This window comes from Haplochromis burtoni, unplaced genomic scaffold (genome assembly GCF_018398535.1).
Source record: "Haplochromis burtoni strain Fernald_Lab_line unplaced genomic scaffold, NCSU_Asbu1 Contig_509, whole genome shotgun sequence".
Lineage (NCBI taxonomy): Eukaryota > Metazoa > Chordata > Actinopteri > Cichliformes > Cichlidae > Haplochromis > Haplochromis burtoni.
In genome coordinates, this window is record NW_024582870.1 from 203,943 (window position 1) to 230,065 (window position 26,123).

General features: G+C 43.6%; 1 protein-coding gene across 7 annotated transcripts in view; it reads right to left on the minus strand.

The window, feature by feature from the left end:
• Positions 1 to 26,123, minus strand: part of LOC102298838 (SH3 and multiple ankyrin repeat domains protein 2) — a 200,258-nt gene that overhangs the window by 8,212 nt on the left and 165,923 nt on the right. For 2 of the 7 annotated variants that reach the window (XM_005947082.3, XM_042213995.1), the window contains 8 exons: positions 21,685 to 21,820; positions 20,627 to 20,707; positions 20,508 to 20,516; positions 15,649 to 15,672; positions 14,781 to 14,819; positions 14,011 to 14,123; positions 13,365 to 13,470; positions 8,852 to 11,354 (listed from right to left, as the gene is read on the minus strand). In XM_005947082.3, coding sequence (XP_005947144.1) covers positions 8,852 to 11,354; positions 13,365 to 13,470; positions 14,011 to 14,123; positions 14,781 to 14,819; positions 15,649 to 15,672; positions 20,508 to 20,516; positions 20,627 to 20,707; positions 21,685 to 21,820 — 3,011 coding nt within the window. The remainder of the gene's footprint in view (positions 1 to 8,851; positions 11,355 to 13,364; positions 13,471 to 14,010; positions 14,124 to 14,780; positions 14,820 to 15,648; positions 15,673 to 20,507; positions 20,517 to 20,626; positions 20,708 to 21,684; positions 21,821 to 26,123) is intronic. The other 5 variants (XM_042213990.1, XM_042213991.1, XM_042213992.1 and 2 more) reach the window with 5 other exon arrangements.

The following is a 26,123-nucleotide window of genomic DNA, read 5'->3' on the forward strand; positions in this document are numbered from 1 at the left end:
TGAAGTTGCCTTTTCGACCTGAAAAATGTACACTGTCAGCAAAGAAATATTAATCAAATTTCCTCTGAAAGAGGCACAAACATTTCAACTTGTTAGTTTCAGACACTGTGCTCCAAAACAGTCACAGGAAATTGAAACAGGGAAGCTTAATGCTAATTCTTCTTGGTGTTGTGGCTTTATTTAAAGCACATAGTTGAATAAGCGTAGACCTCATTATCCTAGTAATAATCCCGGCTGTCACAGTACTGGAAGATGGGATCATGATACACTATAGCTCACATTTGTACCATGTTTTCAGTCTTGGCTTGAGAATTGCTAAACTTTACTTTTCAGAAAGTTGCAGTATAAATTGACAACTCACAGCTGAGAAAAGTGCAAGAAGGTCTTTACACAGTCTGCGGTGTCTTTCTTATCGTCACCAAATTCCATCAAATGACCAAAAACAAAGAACGCATCCCACTGTGTGTGCATCAAACCCCGCGCCCTCCCGAGGCGTAATATACCAACGATTTGTCAAGTCCCAAGGTGACCTTCTGCGTTCTTATGCTACGCGCCGGTTTATGGATGAAATCCAATAGAATGACGCTCCCGCGGTTTACACGTTCCAGCCTTGTATTCCAGCCCTAACCTTAGCCAGCACTTTAATGACGTTAGATAGTGTTTTCCAAAGTGATTTAAGTAAAACGAACATACATATGTAGGTTCATTCCAAACGGTTCTCATGTTTCCTCATTTTCCCGATCTCGTAACTGCTAGAGTTGAGGCTCAGGTGTGAAATGTACTGGTTTTCAGGGTTTTTATCAGGTTTTCAGCGTTATTTTGTTATCGTTTTTATCGTTAACTCGGTTTTCCTGGGTCTTTTCACGTGTGTTATGAATAAATCTTCTTTTTTTCGGTACCGGTACTGGTTTTATTTTGTTGTATTTATCCGCGACACCTTAAAGGCCGGTCCGTGAAAATATTGTCGGGCATAAACCGGTCCGTGGCGCAAAAAAGGTTGGGGGACCGCTGATATAGCAGCATATAGAAGCATTCCTAGACTTCTGTTAGCCAGCTGGTCTGGTTATGGTCGCTGAATAAATCTTAACCCTGGCAAACAGCCAGTGTCAAAGAATTTATCAGCAAACTCACCAAACTCAGCCACTGGTGGTGGTCAGAGGGCCCAGTGGCGCCAGTGTCCGGCAGCCTCGCCTCTGTCAGTGCGCCCCAGGGTGGCTGTGGCTACAATGTAGCTTGCCATCACCAGTGTGTGAATGTGTGGATGACTGGATATGTAAAGCGCTTTGGGGTCCTTAGGGACTAGTAAAGCGCTATATAAATACAGGCCATCTACCATTTACCATTTAAAAACTAAACAGCACCATACAAAAGTCATTGAGCAAAATACACAAAAATAACAGCATAAGATAGAAACTGTACAAACACGACAGATGTGAAGTGATCGTTGCTGCGTGGATAACAGTGGTAGGCTTCTGTGCTCACCCAGAGCTCCGTGCCTGAGATAATCATATCATATCCTCTACGTCTGAAGCCGGAGCTTTTCATTCACGGGGATCATTTGTACATTTACTGGCCTCATTATATATATGTATATGTTTAATATGAGCATTCACTACTCACACAGCATATATACATGACGGAAAATAAAATGGAAAAAGCAGAAAAATTCCCCTTTATTATGTAGACCCTCAGCAGAAGTGGGAATCACCGGACCCGACAATACAACAGAGTCATAACACTGTGATGCGTTGCAATTTACCACCTGTGTGCTTTGATGTGCTGAGTTAATGCGACCCTTTCTGCTCAACTTTCTGCTTCACGTCTGTGCAGAGCCTGAATAATGCTGTGGGGAAAACGATGTAAGACTGTCACACAGCTGTGTACCAGTGTCTTAGACGTGCAACAAAAGCCCTCATTTTTGCACAAAAAGTGGGCGATGGATTGGCTGATTCTCTCAGCCTGCTTTGCATTGGTGTGTGTTCATTGTTGCCACTTTTTCCCCTGTTGTGCTAATTTGAATGAACAAAAGCAATTTTATTGTTCCTGTACTGAAGAGAAAAACAAACAAAGAAAAAACAATTTAAAAACAGCATCACTGGCACCCTGGTTACTGAAGGCAGTCATTGATCCACATCTTTGATTTGGCCAAGACTTCGTGCTGGATGCCTGTCCTGAAGAAACCCTCAGCATTTGGCCTCGCTTGGGTCTGCCACTAGGAATATACTGACGTATGCCTCCTTGTGACTGGGCCTTTCACATGACACCCTACTACTCTGACATCTTTTACTTCCTACATAGTAAACCTGATGAGGTTATCCATTTAGTTGATGCAATCAGTGAATTGTGGTAGATTCTAAGACTTGATTTTCATCCACAATAAACTGGAAGAAAATTTAGCTACCTGAAGCAACAATGGTATTGTTAATATGCAAACTGCCATGACCAGTAATCAGTGGCCATGACAATTTGCCTATTAAAACTGATGAAACTGAGCTCATGGCGCACTCTTGGTTATTGGTGTAAGTTTTGGTCATTATGCAAATGTTCTGTTGAAGAAACCTGCTGTCAGCTGAGACCGAAGAAGTCGTGTGGAGGAGTAATTAAAGATTCCTCTCACTGAAAACGCTGCGTCCAGATGAACAGAATGAACTTTCTGGAATGGTTGAAGCTAGGCTGAGAAGAAGGTGAGGCTCAGTGAGCAGTAGTGCGGCTTCCAGCTGAAAATAAGCACTGCAGATGTAATGTTTGCTTTGAGAGTGTTGACAGAGAACTATGTGGATCTAGAGAAAGCATACGATAGGGTGTCAAGAGAGGAGCTGTGGCACTCCAAGAGGAAGTCATAGAAGTACGTGAAGGTCTTGCAGGACATGAGGACAGTGAGATAATGGTGACAGAAGTGACTGATGAGTTCAAGGTGGAGGTGGAATTACATCAGGAATGATCTTTGCTGTTGGAGAGACTGACAGCTGAGGTGAGGCCAGTGTAGCCGTGAAGCTGCAGCGAGCAGAGCTGCGCTGATTACAAGGAGCTGAGAATCACACGCAAGATGTGGTGCAGTGGGAATGTATATTCTGAAGAAAATCCTTATGTCACCGTTCAACCGAGCCAGTTATTAAGTAACCCGACATCACAACAACCAAAAACAAACACACACAAGTGTGTGCTGTGTAAATCTGAATGAGTAAGAAGCATCACCATCACACATTACCTGAGGCTCCAGATGGAGGGTTGTGACGGCCATGCTGGACTGTGGAGCAGTGAGACACCCCCCCACCCCCACACCTCACCACCACAGCACACAAACACACATCAATCCATGCAGAACCATCGTACCTTAATTCAGCTTCCCCTGAGGATTCAGTTTCCAGTTGAGTCCTCTGCTAATAGATTGATTGAATTGTCAACACACAGTTTGTGCGCACACTGACTGACTGCACTGAGAAACTGCGCCAGGAGGCAGAAAGCAGTGCAAATCTGACCTCTGCCCTGTCAGACGGACTTTTCCCATCAATTTCTCTGTGCTATGTGTAGCCTAGATATTGTTCTTTCCTACTTGTAGCATATGGAAAGGCCCGAGGGGAAGTGAAGTAGACTAAGGGGGTCCTTCTGCCAAAATGGAACTAGGCCAAAGTTAAAGTGCTGCTTCCCTGCTTCTTAGTAAATAAAACTTTCACTTTATCACAGCGCATGTTGGATGGATGAGATGGAAATAGAGGACACCATGTTGACCACAGAGAAAACTGCACACATGAAAGACAAAAGAAGAACATGGGAGAACACCACATGTTTTAGAAACAGGTTTTACTCCACTGAAAGGTTAAAAATACTTCATTCGAAGCCTTTCCAGTGTTTCTCTAATTGCTCTTCTATCATCTGTGAAAGACTTTTTGTTGCAGGTGTTAAACTGATGTGAAAAGCATGTAATTGGCTATTAAGGCTGATTAGCGCAGGGTCTTCTTTAGCTTCGCTGACCTTAATTCCATTTCTTGCAGCTACAAAGAGTAGCACATGAAAAGCCGAGCACAGCGCTCTGCTGTGTAGCAAAGTACTGTGGATTGCATAACCTCGGGAGCCATCTACGATTTATATAGTCCAGATTAAGTTATGAATTTTATATTCTGAGAAAGCCGGACATCACACTTCCTGTCACAAGTCCCAATAGCTCCATCATGGGTAGAATTTGGGGGCACTAAATAGGTCTAAATTCCATACAGAGGCATTGTTAAGCCAAGTCCAGCCAAGTAACTGACAACCATATGGAAGCTAAGGTATTTACTCTATTGTTGGAAAAAAGGTAGAACAGTGATCACTCCCTAAACATGACACAGAGAAATCGTGCATTGAAGAAACCTCACCCTGAGCCTGTAGGCCAGGGGTGTCCAACTCCAGGCCTCGAGGGCCGGTGTCCTGCAGGTTTTAGATCTCACCCTGGGTCAACACACCTGAATCAAATGATTAGTTCATTACCAGGCCTCTGGAGGTCATTTAGCCATTTGAATCAGCTGTGTTGGATCAAGGACACATCTAACCGGCACTCAAGACCTGGAGTTGCCGCCCCTGCTGTAGGCACATGTGGCTGAAACATTACACCAGGCACTTACAGTCCAAAGACATCAGTGTTAGGTTGTTTGGTGGATTGTAACTGGCTGTAGATGTGAATGCAAAGTAGATGAAGTCCTGTGTGGATTGAATAAATTTCTGTATGAATATTTGTGAACAAAGTAATGTGGCTGGGCCCAGAGAAGCACTATAGAAATGCAGATGTTCAGGTTATATTAACTAATGTAAGTTAATGTGACCTGAATGTCTGTGACCTCTTTGCCCAACGATCACTCAATCCAGCCAAATACAAATCTTACACTCTGCATTTCTCCCCCACACATAAGCACCATGAACACGTGGCCTCTGCTGAGCACAGGGACAGTGCTTGCTTCCCATCAGCTGAGTGACTTTGGTACAAGATGATGCAGTGCTATTGATATCGGTGGTGGGAGACCTCACCTTCACCACGCCCACGCATCGCATGACACCCTTCGTCTTTCTAGCACACACCGGCTCGTGCATACAGGGTCGCGCTCACTGCCATGCACAGAAGCCTTTTATAGAAGCCTTTAATACGCGCTCTCACACACAGACTGACACGGGTTACGTAAGGATGGCCTACAAAAGCAGCGCAGCACGTGACCTGCGTGAGATGATGCTGAACTCTGCCGAGGGTTAGGCCTGCCATCTCTTGCTCCATCTCTCTCTTACACACATGCACGCACACGCTCGCATATAAATCTGCACCCCTCCCCCGACTCAAACTGACATCACTGCAGGCCTCAAGGCTGCTCTCATCAGGCGGTTACTAGGCAACCGTTTCGTCCACAGGCACAACCAACGCACATTTAATCTGGGAGACCAGGAGAGAGAGAAGTACAAATATCCAGAGAAGAAAATCTGATGTTATCACCGCTTCTTTGGCTGATTCCAACATACCAGAGAAGACAGAAAACCGAGAGAGGGAGAGAGCTGTAGAGTGTGCACAAGAATGAGCGAGAGAGCAAAGGATGCAGTGACAGAGGGAGAGCATGTGTGAATCTAGGCCATGTTCTGTGCATTTCTGTTGCCATCTGTTTGACGGTCACAGAAACAGGAGCACCTTCACCCTCCTCGGGCTTCTTCAGATGACGAGGCGCTCTCTAGCTGCCTACAACCGTATATTCTGCTGCGGCGCTTGGCAGCCTTCTCCACCACACTAAGTAACGCAGGCAATGCAGGCAGCTAATCAGAGACCCTGGTGTATACAACAGAGCGGGGTTTAAGCTGACAAGAGAAACAAATGCATCGGTGCGACAATTGAAAAGCAGTTACAAATGACTCACTGACTTTGGCGAGAGCGCTGCAGTCACCTCTAACCGAGGAAACATCTGGCTCTTAGATCCAGTAAAGGAACTGATCTGAACACATTTAGGTTTTTATCTTGTAGAGAAGATAAAGCTCATCCTGTCTCATCCGATACTTACAGAACAGCATATCATCTCTAAATGCTGTTCTGTAAGTATCGGTGTTTTTGCTGATGAAGGCTTTAGTGGACCTCTGTGTAGCCGCTGATGTGATTTTATAGGAATAAACGAGGTTTGCTTTTACATTTTAGAGACACTTTAGGAATGCAAGATTCATTTGGGACATTCAGCCCCTTACATGCTGTTTCATCATTCTGCATTGAGTGGCTTTTCACCTGTGCAAGTGGTTTTTAACACAGGACATTTCTACATTTGTAGACCAATACTTTTAGTACCAAAGTACAAAACAAAATGTGTCTTACCTTTTCTTAACTTTGATCTCTAGTACCTTACTGTTTCTATTGTTCAAATGACAACTGTACTTAGTTCCTCTGTTTGTCACTAACAAGCTCCATGTAGACCAACCCTTTCTGCAACTAAACACTACATTTTAAACAGCATACCATTTTCTATACCATGTCACATGGCAGAAATACATACGATCACATAAGTGAAAACAGGCCTTTGATGGAATGTCGGATGATGAGGGAACCTACCTGTGAGAGTGGGAGACACAGAGGGGCATGAAGAAAGGAGAGGTGAAGGAACAACAGGAGACTGGAAAAAAATGGAGATGAAGCTGGAAAGGCGTGAGCTGGAATGAATACAGAAGTTAAAGGTCAACAAACACGACTTTAAGCTGCAGAGGATGACGATGAGGATAACGCGACAGCGTGTGGAATGAAGCATGAAGGGAGGAACACAGAGCTGGACCTACTGGACCTGCTGCTGGGCATCCTGCTGCAATTACCCCAAATGGACACCGCTGCGTGGAGCTAATAGTGTTTATTAAATCAGAAAGCACAAGTGCCCAGAGGAACAAAAACCTTCGTGGCACTCTCTACAAGTCTCTGATGAGTGATGGGATTGTTCATACAAAATGCATGCAAGCAGTGAATTATTTATCGTGCTTTTTATTCCCTCTCACAGGAGTGAGATGTGGGTTAAAAAAATGAAAAATGAAAAAACATGAGGTTGGCTGATTCAGGCGCAGTTTCCATCAAAATGTTGTTCCAGCTTGTGTCGAGCACAACGCGTCACTCTTGCTTTGCTAACTGATCATTCTTTAACCATCAACAGGTACAGCTGTGGTCAAATGTTTAGGCAGCGGCACCACTCACAAAACTAATTTTTTATTTATTTGCCAACTAATGCCTTTGTGGCTGTTCAACAAACGAGCTACGTGCACGGTGCTCTGTGTTTCTCACATGGACATTTACTGTAAAATGTGCCAGCAAACAGAAGAAATGTGACATAGAGGAGGATTAAGCTAAATAGTGAAATAAATCAGGTAGTAGAGGCGTCATCTACTAATGGGAAGGTTGGTGGTTCAATCCCTTGGCTGCTCCAGTCTAAATGCTCAATATCTTTGGGCACGATACTAAGCCTACGTTGCTCTCGGATGCATCCATCAGTGTGAATTTCAGCTCAAAAGCACTTAACCATAGAAATAACTGCTTGTGTGAAAAAGGCGAGTAGAAAAGCACTAAATAAGAACCAGTCTCTTTACATTCCCAGTGAGGAATCCCACAGTAACTCTTCCATTAAATCTTCAGAAAATTCCCACTGCTACCACAATAAAGTGAAATCTCACGGTGACCAAATATTATCACAAGAAATGTTCAACATGGCTGACTGACGTCAGCAGGTGCTGGCAGTAGCTAAACAGAGCCGGAAACATACAAAGCTTTATTCTGGAATGTGCTGCATCCATACATCATGCACGGATGAACAGAGTGTAAACCAGAACAGGCATACTACCATTTCAAACAACACATGTAGCAAAACCCTGCAGCCACACACAGTTCACAGAACAAGCTGATGTTCCTCCCAATCCCATAATCCTTTTGGGTTCTTCTGACAAACACAACAGCTATAATCAACAATGAAAACACAGGTAACAGCTGGATGTCTGTGTCACCGGACTACACAAAACCAAACTTGTCACAACAAACACAGAAAAATGAGTTCAAATTTTCACTTTTCACTAGTGCTGCCAGCGTTAAAATGACGTTAGCGCCATAACCGCATTAACGCAGCAAATGTCCGTTAGCGAGTTAGCGCAGATCGCCCGGTGCGTGGGGCTGGACAGCACATGTTAACGAGCTAACTGCGCTATCGTGTTGACGCCGTGCAGCCCCATGCACGGGGCAATCCGCGCTAACTCGCTGACGGAGATTTGTCGCATTAATGCGGTTATTGCGTTAAGATAATTTTAACGAGACTAACGCCGACAGCACTACTTTTCACATATTCTTTTCACCACTTACTCTCTACTCACTGTCAAACTCAACACTGACATCATCATTCTACTCCAATTATACTCCTGCTCGCCTTCTACAAGCCAATCAGGGTTTATTCTGTGTGCCCTGTGTGTACTGTGGTCATCATCCAATCCTCCATCTTCATCATGAGCAACGTCTAGACTCTCGGGGGGGGGGGGCATCCTAATAGCTTACTTATCAAATTCTGCATCTTAATAAAGCAACTTCATGTTCTTCCAAATTGTCTTGGACTACTTCGGACTATTTTCAGATTTAGCCTAAGCATTCATGGATGCCTGGTTATAATCAATGGTGATCAATCATTAGTGGATCAGCTTATAAGCCAATATGCATGAAATTTTACAGCTTTCTAGAAGCTATATTAGAAAGAAAATGAGTTTGCTCAGACTCTACAGTGAATAAAGTTCTTACGTAACTAAGCACTAACATGAAAAAGGTGCAAAATAAACAAATGACACATGAACAAAATCTAAACAACAGAAGAAAGGAAAAACTAAAGTAAGGAATGACTTCACATACCTTGTTCCGAAGCCCCCTCTGGTGCCTGTTGGGGAGTCAAGGCTTTCTCCTGGCTTGGTTGGCCTGTCGCGATTCATATGCTGTAGAATGGTGCTCAGCTCAGTGATAACTGTGTTCTTGGAGTCTGGTGTGGATGGGGGGCTGCGTAGCTCAGGGGGCTGATCACCCCACAGCTTGGAGGTCCTTTGAGTAGGAGTCCTAGGAGGTTCAGAGGACGAGGGAGGAGGGAGAGGGGCCTGAGGCGGTGACCCATAAGACTCTGGTGGCTCTTCAATGAGAGCATCGTGATAAAGTGACGTTCTATTAATGACAGACTTGCTCTTGGGTTTTGGTGGCACAGGGGGCCGATCCACCAGGAAGGCGTGACCGTCTGCAGTGGCATAGAGGCTCTCCAAAGCACTGTCACAGAAGCCTCCTTCTGATGACAGGGTGGAGATGCTAGACACTGTGCTGGTGGTCTCCATGTGCTGAGGATCCCCACTACTGCGGCTGTCCACCTCTTCAATGCCTGAGTCACCTACCCCTGACTCTGGGTCAGGTGGAGGGGCATACGAGGGGGGCATATTGTTTGCCAACCTTCTGTGTTGATCAGTGACAGGTGGCGGGGCATGAGGGTGGTATGGGGGTAGAGAAGGCCCCCCATTCCGTCTCTGTTGCTGAATCATCTCTGCAATGGCACTAGCCTGGTCATCAGGAATGTCAATACTGTTTGCAAACTCCAGAGGTGGGGGGAGGGGTTCTGAGAACTCAAATTCTTCATCAATGTCAACTGAGGCCAGAGGGGGAGGAGGGATGCGAAAGGGCAGTTTTACAGGTTCGTCCATGGATTCGCTTAAAGGAATGCTCCTCCTCCTTAATGTGGGTGGCTGTGGAGTGGACAGTGTTGAAGAACTAAGAGGATCAGGCTGGTTTGGATCTTTCAGCTCAGACGGTCGGTTGCTGTCCTGCCCCTCGGCCTCTTGGTTGTTCGCCTTGTTGCTTACGTCTGTGCTGGTGTGAACCATCAGTAATCCAGCTGACTTGGGCTGTGATGTGTCTGCCACATCTGCTGGTGCGCTTTTCCTCTCTTCAAGTGCCTGATGCTGCCGCTCTTCCCGTGCTCCATCAGACTCGTACTTCTGCTCTGTCATTTGTCTTTGAAGGCCACCTCGGCCAGGCCGTCCCATTGTTGCCGTGGAGATTGCAGCAAAACTCGTCTCGATTCCAGAGCGGAGTTTGGTGTCAATAAATAGAGGCTGGTTGAGGTCAGGTTTGTGACTTTGCTGAACTGGCAGGGACTGGGCTTCATGCTTGGGGGTTTGTTGAACCTGAGGATTATTTTGAGACTGATTCTGAGGATGGTTTTGTTGCTCTTTCATGGCCCGGTCACGAGCTGCAAGGGCCAGAGCTAGTGGAGAATTAGGGTCCAACGGCTTGCCAGTGACAGGATGGAGGTAGGTTCCATTGGCCCTGTAGTGGCTCTTAGGAGGAGTGGCTGGGAGGCTAACAGGACTGTCCAGGTTGGGACACTGCCCTGTTCTAGTGTTTAGTGGCTCCCGAACAACTGTGGGCTCAGGAGTGTTGAAATCTGTCATATTTCCACTACCGCCACCAACAGGGCGACCGAGTTGCTTTGCCAAAGGAGGAGCTAATATCCTTTGAAGACGCTCGTCGCTGCTGAACATGCCTTCATCGATGGACTTGGACTGGCGAAGGCGAGGGGTTGGCGTGGGACCACTCAAGTCATCATCCCCGATATCTATTGACTGGAAGGCAATCGAGTTCTTTTTTGCCTCGAGCCTCTTTTCGCGGTCCCGTACTGCTCCAGCAATAGCTGCTGCAAAGGGGTTGCTTAGTGAAAGGGGGTCTTCAGGGCGTAAACCTCCACTTCCACCGACAGCAGGTGTGAGAGGCGGGTGTTCAGGGGTTGTAGGCTCAATTTCCATGCTGCTGCCCTGGCTGCTCTTGCCACTGCTGCTAGTGGATGGCTCCTTTACAATGATGGTGGGAATAGGGATAGAGGAGCATGTTCTTTCTACAGGCGTAGTAGGCATGGAAACTGGGCCTGATGGACTTGTTGGCATGTGACACGTCTTCTCTGGGCTGTCTTCCACGTTAGACTGCTTTACTAACATACCCTTCCTTCGGGCTGGTTTTGCTGGCACATACAGCGTCTTATTGCCCACCTCTGAATACGGGTTCTCAGGCACTGGCGTACGCCCCCGAGTTCGTGTGCTCTCAAAGTGCTCAGAGCTCTGACGGAAATAGCCACGCCTCAACGTACCGACGTCGGTGGTCCGGCTTATGGTCGTCACTGCATTGGGCGAGTTTTGGGTAAAGCTTGGTCGTGTTGTGCCATAGCTCTTGGGTGTAGGTCCAGCAGCTGAGTTGTAGGCAGGTGGTGAAGGGGGTGAAATGGCTGGGGGAGGAGGGATGTCCTCTGAGGTGTCAGGCATAGAGAGACTGCGTGAGAACTTGAGTAGGGGAGGTGTGAGGAATCCCTGTTTCTCATCCTCCGATGTACCTTGAAGAAATGGAGCAGAAGGAATAATTATCTCAGGACCTAGAGGAAACATCCCTTTGTTTCACTTCCTGCTTGGCCCCCTAGTTCCAAAAGAAATGCCTTCTTTAGCTCTCTCTGGATTTATTTATATATGCAGGAAAGATTCCTGAAATTTGTGAGAGGCCAGATAGATGTGAAATGTAACTGCTGTTTCGACAGTAAGTAGGAAGATTCTCACCAATTGAAATGTTCAATCTGGAAATCAGGACAGAAGTTATGTAGCTGTTATTACAGAAATAAGGGCAAATGGCCTGCTACTTATCCAGGCCTTTTCCACGCTGAACACTCAAAGCACGTTTTCAGTACAAGACTCATTCACCAAGCACACAAGCACCTTTTTCTATACCTTAGCCCGCTGTCTAACGGTTGCAAAACACTCACACTCTGATGAACGCATTGGGTGCAAACCAGCATTCAATAGCTTGCATGAGTACACGCAGACTGGAGGACCCAGGAAGTGAACCACTGACCTTCCAATTAGTAGAAGACCCGCCCTACCTGCTGAGCCACAGCCACTCAGAGGAGCTGATGGCTCAAATTAGCTCAAAAATTCACATCAATTTCCTGTTTTTGCTAACATATAATACCAGAAATAAAGGTCTATGTGGGTAAAATCTATGTCTAGTCCAGTATCCAGTTTTAACTTTTACATTAAGATATAAAATTTGCACCAGAGTTTTAAGGGTCTACTCTGTAGGTACAAACCACAAAGCACCCACCGAGTAGTACCATTGAGTACCCTTGAGGATGCAGCCTCGTGACAAGTCTCTATACCGTTAACCCTTTCACGCATAGTGGTCACTAGGGTTGGGCGATTGGACGAATATATCGACTTTTTTTTAGTGCTGTCAGCGTTAACGCGCCGTCATCACGACTAACGCGATTAATAATTAACCCATCTGGAGCGCAGACGGAGTCAAAATCCCTGAAATGTCTCTGCCAACGCATTTGGGGCAGTTTGTCCAGAGCTTGTTCATTCTGCGCTCCATATGGGTCGAGCGCATTAAAAATTTTAATCGCCTTAATCGCGATGAATGCTTTAACACTGCGTTAATGCTGACAGCCCTAATTTTTATAATTTATAAAATTATAAAAAAAAATTAAAATTATAATAAAAAATAATAATTTTTAAATGAGTTTGTCCATGTTAGGACTTCTTCTGTGTTGTAAATGTGCAAATCAGTCTGTGCATGATTACATTGCTCTGCCCATCAAAAAGTCTGAGCATGCGCAAATATATCATAAACATCGTCGATTATTGGACTGACAATTGTCGGTTGGAAAATTTTTACACATCGCCCAACCCTAGTGGTCACTACAGTGGGAGGATATTCAAAGGCTGTTTTCTTGTAATTGTTACAGTATTGATGGTATACTTGCACATAAACCTGCTACATTCGACACTGATGTGCTGCTCCATGCACATCAGTGTCCACCTTAGTGGAAAAGTACATGTTTAAAAAAATGAAGTTCAAAATTATGTTTTCATTCCTAAAGATGAATAAAAAAATCCTGTTTGAGGTTGTCATAATTCATGCATGAAAGGGTTAAAGGGACAATAAGGTCCTTAATTTTCAGAGAGTGTAGAGAAGAGTATGGCTATGCAGTTTGTAGATAGAGCCCTGAATGGATTACTGTGCAAAAAGAAGATAAAGCAGATAATTTCGTGGTAATTCTGATGGCACTGCAAGTCAAAAAACCTGAAACCAACATTAGCATGTATGACATCCCTCTAGTTCGGGAGTGAGAATGAGGTTTGAGCACATGCTTAATGACCTCCAATATTATCGCCTGAAAGCACACTTTGCTGACTGGCTCACTCTAATTTATCTATAATTAGCTTTAATATTGCTAGACCACAAAGAGCAAGTCCTCAGAGCATTAATAAAATATTATGACAAGCTAAAAGCACAGGTTACTGGACACTCACACACACACCTACACATATTTTTTACTGTATATACATCATACCTATGGACTTTTGCTTTTTCATAGTGCCCTTCTCAGGTATCCCCAGGAAGGCTCCTGGCACAGTGGGTGGCACCACAGCTACTCCTTGGCGGTCATGATACAAGGACTGAAAAGTCAATTGTAAATTATTAATATAACTAGGAATATATAATTGTTTCATTAGATCTCTAAATAACAGCATTTGCTTACAGGAATTCACACATTAGGATACATAACATATCGGCCAGGTCCAGGCATCACCTGCCACTGGCTGTGTTGACTGCTACTTGCAAATAGGAGGACAATTTTTCTGTTTTGACACTAGCTACTGGTTTCAGGTGTTTTAAATAAAGCAAACTTTCAGAAACGGGAAGATGTTATCGTTCAAATGAATTCTCTTACATGCACTTTAAGATCAGCTCTACTTTTATAATATTTTCTTACACGTAAACTTAACCCTAACCTTAAATCGGCTGCTAAACATCAGCATTAGCCCTGAAGCTTTCCACTACAGGAGCTCTAAAAGGACAAACAGTTTTCCACCATGGCATCCAGTCTGGGGAAGCAGCACAGGGTACAGCCACACAACCTGATGCTCAACAATCTAATTTACGGTAACAGCGATCTGAAACAATGATCACCATAAAGTGAGTTCGCTTATGCTTACATTCATATCAGTTGGCGTAACCAAGCAGCGACTGGATGGGCGTGGTTTAATTGTGGCTATCTTCATGTCAACAGGTGATGTCTTCTGGGCATGGGTCATCTCTTCTACTTTGTCTGCAAAGCAAAGCAAGTCATAATATGTCAGCACTGAAAAACGTGACAAGGGGCAGGAGTGAACTTGCAAAGCCTTAGTTTCAGATCTGATGGGTCAAATGCAAGCTACTCATTCAGTCATTTACAGTGACCCTTCCTTGTGTTTCCACACCGAATTGTGAATGAAACTGAAACCAAAAACAGTTGAAACTCTTTTTTTTGTGGGTGTGGGGGGTATGAGGGAGGAGGAGCAAGGGGAAGGGGAGAGAGGGCAACTTTGATGAAATGCGCCTGGCATGTCCAGCCTTGGAAGCCGTGCAAGCTCTTTCCAAACAGCCGACTCAGCAGCATCATCCAGCTCTCAGGGTCGTTCCCTCGTTAAATGTAAAATGAGCAATGGATGTGAAAGCCTGCCAAGCTTGCCATTACCTTTCTCTGTGTTTTTATTGTTTTTTTATCTTATTTTTTTACTCTGCCTGCAACATGAGAAAGCTATCAATGGCAAATTTGGCAAACCTGAACTTCCCTCTGGTGTGTGATGATGCCATCAAATAGAGTCCAGCTAAAGGGTTTTGCTCAGAGAAGCTACATGCTAGCCCTGATCTCTCCTCTTACTGTGTCACCTGCCTACAACTGTCTAGGATGTACAAAGCTTCCATGCATCAGGGGAGTGATTACTTAGAGTGACTTGGAAAACAATCCTCTTCTTCTGCGCATCTATACACAGAGGAGAGGAAAGGGGAGGAAAGGAGCATCAATGACCTTAACTACGGTTAGAGGTAAAAACCACACAAACACACAGAAATAGCAGAAAGACGCACATTCCTTTTCACTCTCTCTCTGATCTGTCTCCCAGTTGGATCGCAGCTACAACCTATCAAACAACATGCAACACGGTTGCCCTGGAAACCTATGTGTGAGTGAAACATTTCCTAGAATAAACCTCCTCCTCCTCACACGAACACACACACTAACACACACAAGTAGCTTACAGAAAAATGCACACATGAAGAAGAGAAACATGAAACTTTAAAGGTCAGGTATAGTGAAAAAACACTGACTCACACTCATTTGTAATTCCTCATTAAGGCTCTGCCACTATGTATATTTTTGTGTTTAAAGCGTAAAAAGATTCTAGAAAGTAAACAGTGTATGCTTACTGCTGATAGTGTTGCAAATTAGGTTTGTGGGTCTGCCTGCAAAGAAGCACTGTGAGGTGACATGCCCCTTTAATCAAAAGCAAACCCTGGGAATGCTCAGCAAGAAGAATCTATAGCCTGTGATTACTACGACATTTAACCATGCACTAACAACATTTAGAAGACAGAAACAGCTGCAATCAAAACATTTTGTAAATCATGCAAATGCACTATGGGCGTAGCTCCATTTGGTTTAATTCGGTCGAAATGGAGCGAGTCAGAAAAGGAATCACTAAATACAACAGTGTTAGTTAATCACAGTGGGGTGGACTGTGTGGGAAATACGGGACAGAAATCAATCACTGGAGATACTAGATCAGACTGAAAGCATGCCCGCTGTAACTTACCACCTTTCTTTTTCCTTAGAGTGGCTTAAAGGATGACAAAAAAAAGAGTCTTCAGAGCATATACACAGACTCAACGCTTTTCCCCGGAGACATGAAAAGCTGCCCTCGTCCCAAAGCCCTGTGATGAGGGCGGCTCATGAAAGATGTGAGAACTTCCTATTTTGGTCGTTTGATTAACAATAATAAGCACAATTCAAGGATCCTGTTCAGTACTATTAACTAAATGCTACTCAGTCGTCTTTCTCTAATATCTTCTGAATGTCTTTTCTGGCAGCGGTCCCCGACCCCCGGGCCTCGGACTGGTACCGTGAGTCCGTTTGGTGCCGGGCTGCGAGAGTTGAGGCTCGGGTGTGAAATTGATGGTTTTCAGGGTTTTTAATCGTTAACTGGGTTTCCCTGGGTCTTTTCTCGTGTTGTAGTCGTGCGTCTTATTTTGAAAGAAATATTTACGTGTTACCATAGCAACCAGAGAGCATAAAGGGGCAGAGAGGAGGATGTTACTCTCAGTGTTGTTGGCGCATTTCAGGAGGACGCTGCTAATAAAGTTACACAATTACACAGTGAATTCACGTTTATTATTATATTTTCAAAACACCACAGTTTTTGTCTTGCTCGTGTCCTTTTATTTTGTCGTATTTATCCGCGACACCTTAAAGATATTATCTGACATTTAAACCGGTCTGTGGCGCAAAAAGGTTGGGGACCGCTGTATCAGGTCACAGTTCCTTTTCCAAATGTCTGACCCAGTTCTGTGCTCCAAATTTAAGCTAATTCCCACAAAAGATATAGTGATATAGTCACATGGCCAACTGACATTGTTCCTTCTAACTTCATGAAAGAGGTTTTGCCTGTCATCTCCCCCAGCTTCTCTCTGTCATAAATAATTCTCCTTCATCAGGCTGCATTCCAGATTACTTTAAAGCAGCCAGTGTGTTCTCGCCGCTTAAAAAACAAACCCTAATCAGCTCCTAAATCTTAATCTAGAATTTGGCTCAGGTTTTTAAGGTAAACATGGGAGGGATAGCATTGGGATAGCATGCTTTTTCAGGATGTGGGCCCAAGCTCGTTTAAAACAGTCTGAGATAAAGAAGAAAACTGTCCTATCATCTGGCCAAGAGAAACTGAAATTATTATTAGGAAATTATGGAAACAACTTCCTGGATATGATGACATGATGGTGTGATCATATTCAGTTTAAATGCAGTCAACTATATATATGTATATATAGTTTTTTTATTTGCATGTGGTAGCCAATCAGAAGAGTTTTTGGTGAGTGGGAGGTGGGAGCGAAAAAACGACTTCATTAAGAATAAATAAACTGATGCAACCCAGCATCACAGCAAAACGTGTATTCCACAGTGTCCATTTCACACTGTGCCTCTCCAAAATGTGAAATGGACACTCATGCATGCACACATGCAAATGCATTATACATTTGAAGTCAAGAAGTCAGCAGTGAGTAAAAAATGTATGAAGTAGATTCTAAGGTTCGTAATTGGCTGAAACGATGAAGCTAGGCAGCTAATGTGTATTTACATTAGTGCTAGGGGCTGTGCGTGGGGCTGCATGGCGTCAGCGCGGTCCAGCCCCACGTCCAGCCCCACGTGAGGGGCGATCCGCGGTAACTTGCTAACGGAGATTTGCTGCGTTAATGCAGTTATGGCGTTAACGCCTTTTTAACTAGATTAACGCTGACAGCACAAATTTATATGTAAATGTGTTAGTTATGCCTGTTGAAACACAAATAAAATATCCCCCCCGTGCTGTTACTGCAGTTTAGAGCAACTTCTGCACGGACACAGTGGACATGTGTGTCTACTGCACATTTTGCCATGATATCTGTCTGATGAGCTGCACATAGACCAAGTGCAAGACAAATAACAATTATTTTGGACCATGTGCGATGCTGCTTTAGTCCAAAGATTAAAAAAAAGGTTAAAAGTTCTAACAGGTCTCCTTTAACATGTGTCTGCCTAACAATTCAAAGTAAGTTTGGGTTTGCCAGCAGATCAGTTTGAATCGAGCAGCTAGCAGCAACCACAGCAAGCTTTAAAAAACCACATGCAACAAACTGCATGTATCCACGTCCTCTGCAAGCAAACCAAGTTCAGCGTGACATCAGTCACAAGTTATTACTTCCTAAATTCTGTTTAAAAACCTTTGGCTACAGTGGAAAGAGATCCACCTGCTGCTGTTTGTTGTTTGTCTACCAAAGGATCAGCTCAACAATGTTTTGTGTCATCACTGTAACGACAGGTGTCATCACCTCAGACTATAATAAGAAGGGTTACAACTTTAACATCAGGTAAAAATCAAACATCCAAAAACCTTTCTTCACCTGGGAAAGGTAGGACATTTATGCGTGTGGGTACTCATAAATTGATTGTTTGTCCTCTTCTAATGCTCCTTTCACATTTCATGGCTGCCCTCCTTTCAGGCCTGTGTCTCCTTTGAACGCATCATCTCAGAAACTCTAACTCTGCTGTTTGTCATGAGGCGTCAGGACAACACAAAACACCTCTAAAATGTACATCGCACTAGTGCTGGGCGATATGGAAAAAATATTTATCACGATATGAATTATTTTATATCACGATAACGATATATATCACGATATACCACCTGACCTGTGGTCATCTGGAAAGTACGCAGTCGGTAAACAGCGAGCGCAGGGGTCTTTGTTAATGAAATGGATGGTTACGCTCATGTAGGGCTGCGTATCTCTGCTCGTCCATATGTCAGTCGTCAAGGCATAATGCACGATACTGCAAACATCCTTCTCTACTTTGGCCCGGCATGCGTCATATAAGCGAGGCAACTCGACTTTACTGAAGTGCTTACGACCGGGCATAACGTACCTCGGATCAAGGACTTTGACGAGGTCACGAAAGCTGTCCTTCTCAGCTACATAAACAGGGGCCACGCCTTTATAAATGTAACGCGAGACGGCTCCTGTGATTTGTTTATGGCGCTGGGACGTTTTCTCATACGGCGTGCCTTGTGCGAAAGACTGCTGTATCTTCAGCTGGTATAGTTTTTCTTTTCCCAACTTGCTCCCGTCGTTCCACAACTTAACTTTTCTGGATTCTTGAGTATTCTTTTTCGTGGACCTTCTGTAGGTGATAGAAGAGATTTGTTGTGTTGCCATTGAGTGCAGGAATAATTTTATAGCATAGCTTGCAAATGGGCGTCTTCTGCTCTGTGTTGGTGCTGTTGAACTCAAAATGTAACCAAATCACAGACGTACCCCCTCTTTTCGGTAAAAGTGCTTCTTCTTGGGCTGCTTGTGTAGCTGTGTCTGCCTGTTGCATGTCCGGGCATGAAACTGCAACCTGTCGCTCGTCCATCGTTTTGAGTTACTGTAAAGTATGTCGCAAATCCGGGTGCACGTAAAGCAGCACCATGTCGCATAACCCCCAGGTTGGGTTTTTTTTTTGAAAATTATAATTTTTTTTCTTTTATTTTCTCTTGCATAAAGTTAAGAGTATGTATAGTGAGAAGACAACACTAACATATTTGCCACAGGCTATTTAACCCTTTAAGACCTACCATAGAACCAAGTCTGCCAGAACTTATCTTTATATTTTTACATGCTGTAGTGCCATTTGTGGGAGCATTTCAAGTTGCTATACATCAATACAACCATTATAGCCCAAATTTTAATAATACGTATGCATTAAGTCCATAGTAACTACATTAATTGCAAAAAAGTGCAAAAAAAATTGAAAATTGTTTTTGGGGTTTTCTTTACATATATTTCTAGTTAGAGAAATTTAAGAGGCTTATCCCTCAAAACTGCAAATACAAAAAAGTTGCACAAAATAGTTTCCTACCACAGGAAATGTATTTTGAGTGTCTTCATAGTTTTATTTTTGAGATACACTAATTTTTATATACTGCAAGAAAAATGAAAATAAATATTATAATGCAAATTTGCAAAAAAAACAGCATGTGCATCAAAATAAACTATTTCCAACAGCGTAATTTGAGTTATAAGCGATACAGAAAAGCATAAAGTCAAACATGACTTTAAAAAAAAACTCCAGCATAGGCTTATAAGGCCCTAAAGGTAAATAAAATACATTTTCTGTGAAAATGACGTCACTTCCGGTTCTGGCCAGTTAATGGCGGACATGTGATAGTTCGCGCTGACGTCTATTCCAACGTAGGAAGTGTTATGAACAACTGATCGGATCGGCAAAGCGTGTTTCTGGAATATTATGTTTTTGTTGCTGCAAGTGCTTTTTATGCAATTTTTGCAAAGCCATATGTGGAAGGAAACCGTGACCGAGGACAAGCTGATGACATAAGATGTAAGTACAACTCGTCCGGTTGCGCTAGCTTACGCGGTTCCGGTTTTACAGGGATTTACGCAAAACGCAGCGTGCTGCTCCGACCGGCTTTAAAGGGTTAATGATATATTTTATGTAATAATTTATAAAAATTAGGTTAGAAACGATAGAAAGGCACAATAGACACTTTTCTATTGTCCACACAATATATATCGTCATATCGCCCAGCACTACATCGTACACACGGACAAACAGAAAGACGAAGACGATACAGTCACACTAATGCTCTTTTTACTCGTTTGCTCTTTGCAGCAGAAGCAACAAGTCATGAGTGTGGATGAGTGTGGGCATCCAGAAGCAAGAGCACTTCATGCAAAGGAGGAGAGGAGATGAGGGAGGAAAAGCGTTTTTCTTCTATTTTCTTCTTTAAGGCAAACTAAAGTGACCAGATGATGGAAACGCATATTGCATTAGTCTGAACGAAAGCCTCAATCAGCCACTGTGAGCAAATGAATATGCAGTTGGGCATAATGGATGGCAGAAGGTTATACAGCATTATCTGCTTACCTTTATCCACTATTGAGAGATTAACCAACCATGAGAAAGAGGTACAAAAAAGATCTTCTGTGAGACACTTGCTCCCATTTGCCATTGTGAGTTACCAGAGTCAAAACTGCAGCTCTTACCGAGTTCCTCGAGTTCAGACGTCATCGACTTTGAGCGCATTGACAGGGCTGTGGTGGGGGCTCTCTTTGGAGGTGGAGGAGCTGAGCAGAGAGAAACAGACATGTGACCAAAAGCAGGCAGGTCATCTGCAGTGATCTGGAGGCGTCACACCTTTTCAGGTAAATCTTTAATTGATCAGTCAAATTTCACTGAGGGAAAAGGATCAAATTAGAAATATTTTCTGATGATAGGAAAATATAATAGAGTATCAGAACAACACAGAGACAAAAGCAATATTCTGATCAGAGATTTTTGACAAACATTTAAAGGTTTGCTTATTTCCATGTGTAGATTTTGTCTAGTTTGTATTAAAACCACCTGGTCTGACCTCTCGTGTTTGCTGTTTGTATCCTAAGCACAGAGTTGGTCCGGTTTCTCATGGTCTTTGAGGGGTATTATTACACAGTCCTTCTTTCCCCCCCAACCAGTTTCAGTAGATGACCTCCCTGATAATGGCTTTGTTGGAGGTCTCTTCCTGTTGACCTCTAGCTGACCTCTGTTGGTCTCTAGCACTGTGACCTGACATCAAGGAGAGTTTTCATGTTTTCACCATGTCTCTCCAGCTTCCTCTCACAGTCCAAACACATTAGTTAACTGGTGATTATAAATTTATAGTAGGCATGAATCTGAGCGTGACCGGTCTGTCTCTATATGTGTGCACCCTGCCTCATGCCCTGTGACAGCTGGGATAGGCTCCAGCTCCTCCCGGGACCCTGAATTGGAAAAGTGGGAGCAAATGGATGGATGTTTGGATATTAAAGAGGATTTGCTTGACAACACAGTGCGCTGAGATTTCTTCTAGCTATACAGATAATAGTGAACTAAATCATCAGTCAGTGTGTCCCTTTAATATTTTAATACAGGAGGTACATCTGTGATCAGGTTCACACAGCACTGTACTACAGCAGGCTGTATGCTACAGCTGTGCTCTGCTGCTCCTCAGCTGAAGCACCTCATGACGATTATATTCTCGAATCCATGTCTAAACACGACTGGCAGCCATTTTCAGTCTCTGTACCTTTTTTGCGTGCTGTGTCCTCGGGGTCCAGATTCCGGCTCACTGTCACCACCTTAATCAGGAGCCGGTTGCCTCCCTGGCGGATCATGTTGACCACCTGTCGATGGCCCACCTTCACCACATTCTCCTGGTTCACCTGCCACAAACAAACCAAAAGTTTTCTTATCCTGCATCTTTGCTCATGTTATTAACTGCGTATTTATGAACAGCACAAACATGTAAACACTGGACCGACACCTCAGCTTTGTGTGGGAGAAAACTGCTGCTCATTTAAATCTGAAGATGCAAAATTCAATACAAAAGAAACTGTGAAAAGTGCAAGTATGGCTTCACAGTGCAAACCATCATTTTCTACTGGAAACCAACCAGACTGGTAAACTGTCTCTCCAGCCACCACATCCACTAGTTTGATTTAAAACGTTACTAAAATGTATTTTTATTGAACACACTGTGTAGACATATTTCAGGCAGTTAAAGCGAGTGAGTCTCTGTGCTAACAACTGTGCCATGAGCTAGTTTGAGTCAGATGTTCTGTCTAAGGACATAAATGTATAAATGAAGATCTACAAAGTTCAGTGACTGACCAGCACTGATCTTCTCTACAGCTGTGGCCAAAACTAATTTATTTATTTGCCATTAAAAGATTTTGAAACATATTAAATCCTTGTAATTCTTCTTTACAATATCATAGAAACGTGTATATAATGTTCTAAATTAAAACCTGCAAAGTGCATGAAAAACAAACTTGTGCCGTTTTCAAAACCTGTTGAAAGACCGGCTGGTGTGAACCATTCCTCGATCACAAAAACTTTCATAGAATTATAAAAGCAGCTTTGAGACGCATGGAGCTGAAAAATATTGTGTTAGTCTGCAAACCGAGAAGCTGTCTAAATGAAGGAAATTTAGGACTGTTGCTACGTTGCTTTAGGATTTGGAATCTGCAAAGATCACATAATTACAAAAACCACTCAAACACCTTTGGAACAAAATTCTGTTGAAAGCAAAATATTGAGCTTTGTGGATAAACGCTTGTCATGAGAAAACAAGATACAAATCCTGGTAATTACCCAGGGTTCACCCACGGGCTGCATACAATTCTGTTTACACTTAGCCTTAATCAAAGTGTCTTGATGCATGCTCAATCATCCAGGTAAGTAAATCCCAAAAGGTTGATTCTGTTCATCTGGACGTAGCTCGTCCAAAACCTCCAAGAAGTTTACATTTTGTCTCGGGGACTTTTGTCACAGATAATTTCCCCAAAAGTCTCGGTGATGATCAAGATGCTTTTGACATCTTGCCAATTTTTGCCAAAATCTCTTTCTTATTGCTGAATCATGAAAACTGACCTTAATGAATTAAATAATCATTCTGTATTCACAGGGGTTATTTTTAATGTATATTAAAGCTAGTTGGATGATCTGAAACATTCAGGAAAGGACAAATACTTTATTTCACAGCAACGTACAGGCCAGAGTTGTACAATCTCCTTCTACATAACAGTGACAGACAAGAGAACAGACTTCTTACACCTCTGTACGTCCAAATAAAAGACAATGAAACCAGGAAATTGATTAACAATTTTCAAAATAAGCAGCTGAAGGAATCAACAAAATCTTCATAGCTGCAATATTCATAAAGGAGCCTGGCTGCTGCCCTCTATGTTTCTCCATGTATACGTCATAAACATCAGCTCATATAATAATGGCTCAAGGACACGGTGAGAAATCTGAAGCTTCAAAGAAAGAAACAATTTGGACTTTTTGTTCTTGGAGGAAAGCTGTGATGTCTGTGACACAGCTGTGATGGTGGCTGTACAAAAAAGTTGGACTTTTAAAGTGGATTGTATTATTATACCAAAACCGCTAACTCCATCAGGGCAAGCGTACTGAATCACAGTTTGTTGCAATTTGTTATCGAGCACTTTAAGTCGGTATCAGTGCTGGATTTTCATTCTTCTCTTAAAGAGGAGAACGTTCCATACATCAAGCGAGATGCCCAGAAGATGGCTAGCTTTATATGTTAGTAAACATTCCCAGTGATGGATTTTGACCTTTATATTTCCACCTAAGACACCGAGCCATGGGGCAGCATGGCGGTGGGGTTGTTATCTGTTTCTCTGTGTTAGCACTGTGCCAGGGTGTTCCCCAGCTCTTGCCCTATGGTAGCTGGAGTAGGTGATCCTGATAAGGTTAAGTGGAACAGAATAATTGGATAGTGAACCTGACTTTTATGCACTTGTTCAAGCACAAAACCGACTAGATTTCTCTCACTGAACATTAAACTATAAGCAAAAGCAGCAATAGTAACTCTGTACTATTTTAAAAGTGTTCAAAACTTTGTAAAATTTGTAAAATATGCAAATATATCTTGTCTGATTTTGAAATGTTGATTAAATAGTGATAAGTTATGTTAGCATTTTTACACTACCTATTTCACTGTATCTGTAAAATCACACTGATGCTACTTTGATGTATACCTAACAACTAAACACAATCATATCACAAACACCCCAAGATGTCAACTGAGCCTCCAAACTCCTCAGATCATCACATCTATATCTGTTCTTCTGTGGATGGACTCCAACTCCACTGCCTTGAATTGTAGGTGCTAATGGGGCCCCTGTTCTGCTCCGTGACTTCTTTGAGCTCAGCATAGCTGCAGCAGGTCTTCACCTGGTCACCCTCCGGCTGGCTCCGGAGCACCAGAGAAGAACAAGGATTGTGTCGAGTGACTCATTTGCCTCATGTTTGTACAAAATTAAACACTATATCATAGCAAGCAAGCAAGCTAAGGTTAGCCAGCTAACTGCTATGTTGGCATCAAGCAATTTGTCTCTGTCAGCAGGTAAGCTAATAAGAAAGTCAGTTTTATTTAACTGGTCAAACTGGAATCCAACTCTAGGTCAAAAACCCAACCAGAATTAGCGGTCATGAAAGCATTTTCATTGGGTTTTCTAGATAAAATCTAAAGTCTTTGCTCTAGCTATGGGAGATGTCTTCTTCTTCCATCTTCTTTTCCTAATTCTCCTCCACAAGTGTGCTTTTCCACCACAGCTCCACCTCGCCTTGCACTTCTACTATGGCAGCTACTTCCCCTTTTACACCTGTGCCTCCTCCTTTATCTGCACAGTGAGAGGGATGAGACTGCAGCTAGGAAGACTATGCTCTGGGAAGGCTGATGGCCCAGATGGTGTGTCTGCAAGGCTGCTTAAAGACGGTGCTACCCAACTGTGTCAACCTCTAAGTCTATCAGAATCAGAATCAGAACACTTTATTAAACTGTTAGCAGTCGGACGTACCGCCCACGGGACATTGGATGGTTTAGGGGACTAATAGGACTGCTAAGGGGTTAATCCAGAAGGAAATTACAGGTTACAGCAGGCAGCACGCTACCTTCTGACCAAACTTTACACAAACATCACATTGGGAAGACATGTCAGAGAGGTAGGCTGATAGGAAAAACAACGAAAATACACAACATGAGTTGAGAGGAGGAGAAAAAAAAATGGGAGAACAGTTTGAGAACAGAAAAAACACCCGGGCACAAAAAGCACATGACTGTCAATACACCACAGAAACACAAGACAAGCAACAGGGGCGGGTAAGGGTGAGAGAGAGCCGGTGTGGACAGCGCATCCGGTCCTGCAGCATGTCTGCGCTGGTCCAGTCGACTGCCATCTGCCCCGGTAGGGAACAAGCATCGAAGGCGTTTGAAAAGGGAGGGGGATGAGTGTGTATCAGTGTATGTGTGTGTGTGTCCTGAGTTAGCTGATAGAGTGTCCTTCGCCCTGCCAGGCTAAGTAAACAGTCTTCCAGCCGACCCAGGTGGCCTTGCGTAGGGTAGGAAGGTACAGTCTAAACACAGTCTGTTATCAGGGTGAGAATTTGTTATGTTCAGCTCCAGCCTTGAGACCACAGCTGGCGCCGAAATGGTAGCCGCATGAAATGATGGTGGTTTTTACTTTAGTGCGAACAACTCATGTAAATTTCAAAGCTGTAGCAGTCCGACACTGGTCTCTCAGTCTCCCGTTGGACAGCCGTGAGCTTCTCCATGATGTTATCATTCTTGCGCTCAAAGAGCAAATTCTGAGAACTCACGACCGCTGTGAGCTTCTCCAAGATGTTATCCAATTTTCGCTCAGAGGTCTTATTCTGAGTATTCACGGCAGCCGTAAGCTTCTCCAAGATCTTATCCGTGCTGCGCTCAATGAGCCCATTTTGAGAACTCACGACTCGTCCCATCGTTTCAATCCCAGCGGGCAGCCTTGTGGGGTTTTGAACAGCCGATTCCGCTTTCTTTTAATCTTCGATTAGCCAGGGCCAAGCCAGCTCCGATCAACAAGAACCCTGTTATCATGGTTCCGAAAAGGTAGATATCTTCACTGTCGTCGATCGACAGTCCCGCCAGGCACACGACCCTCCAGTTATGCCACCCGTCCA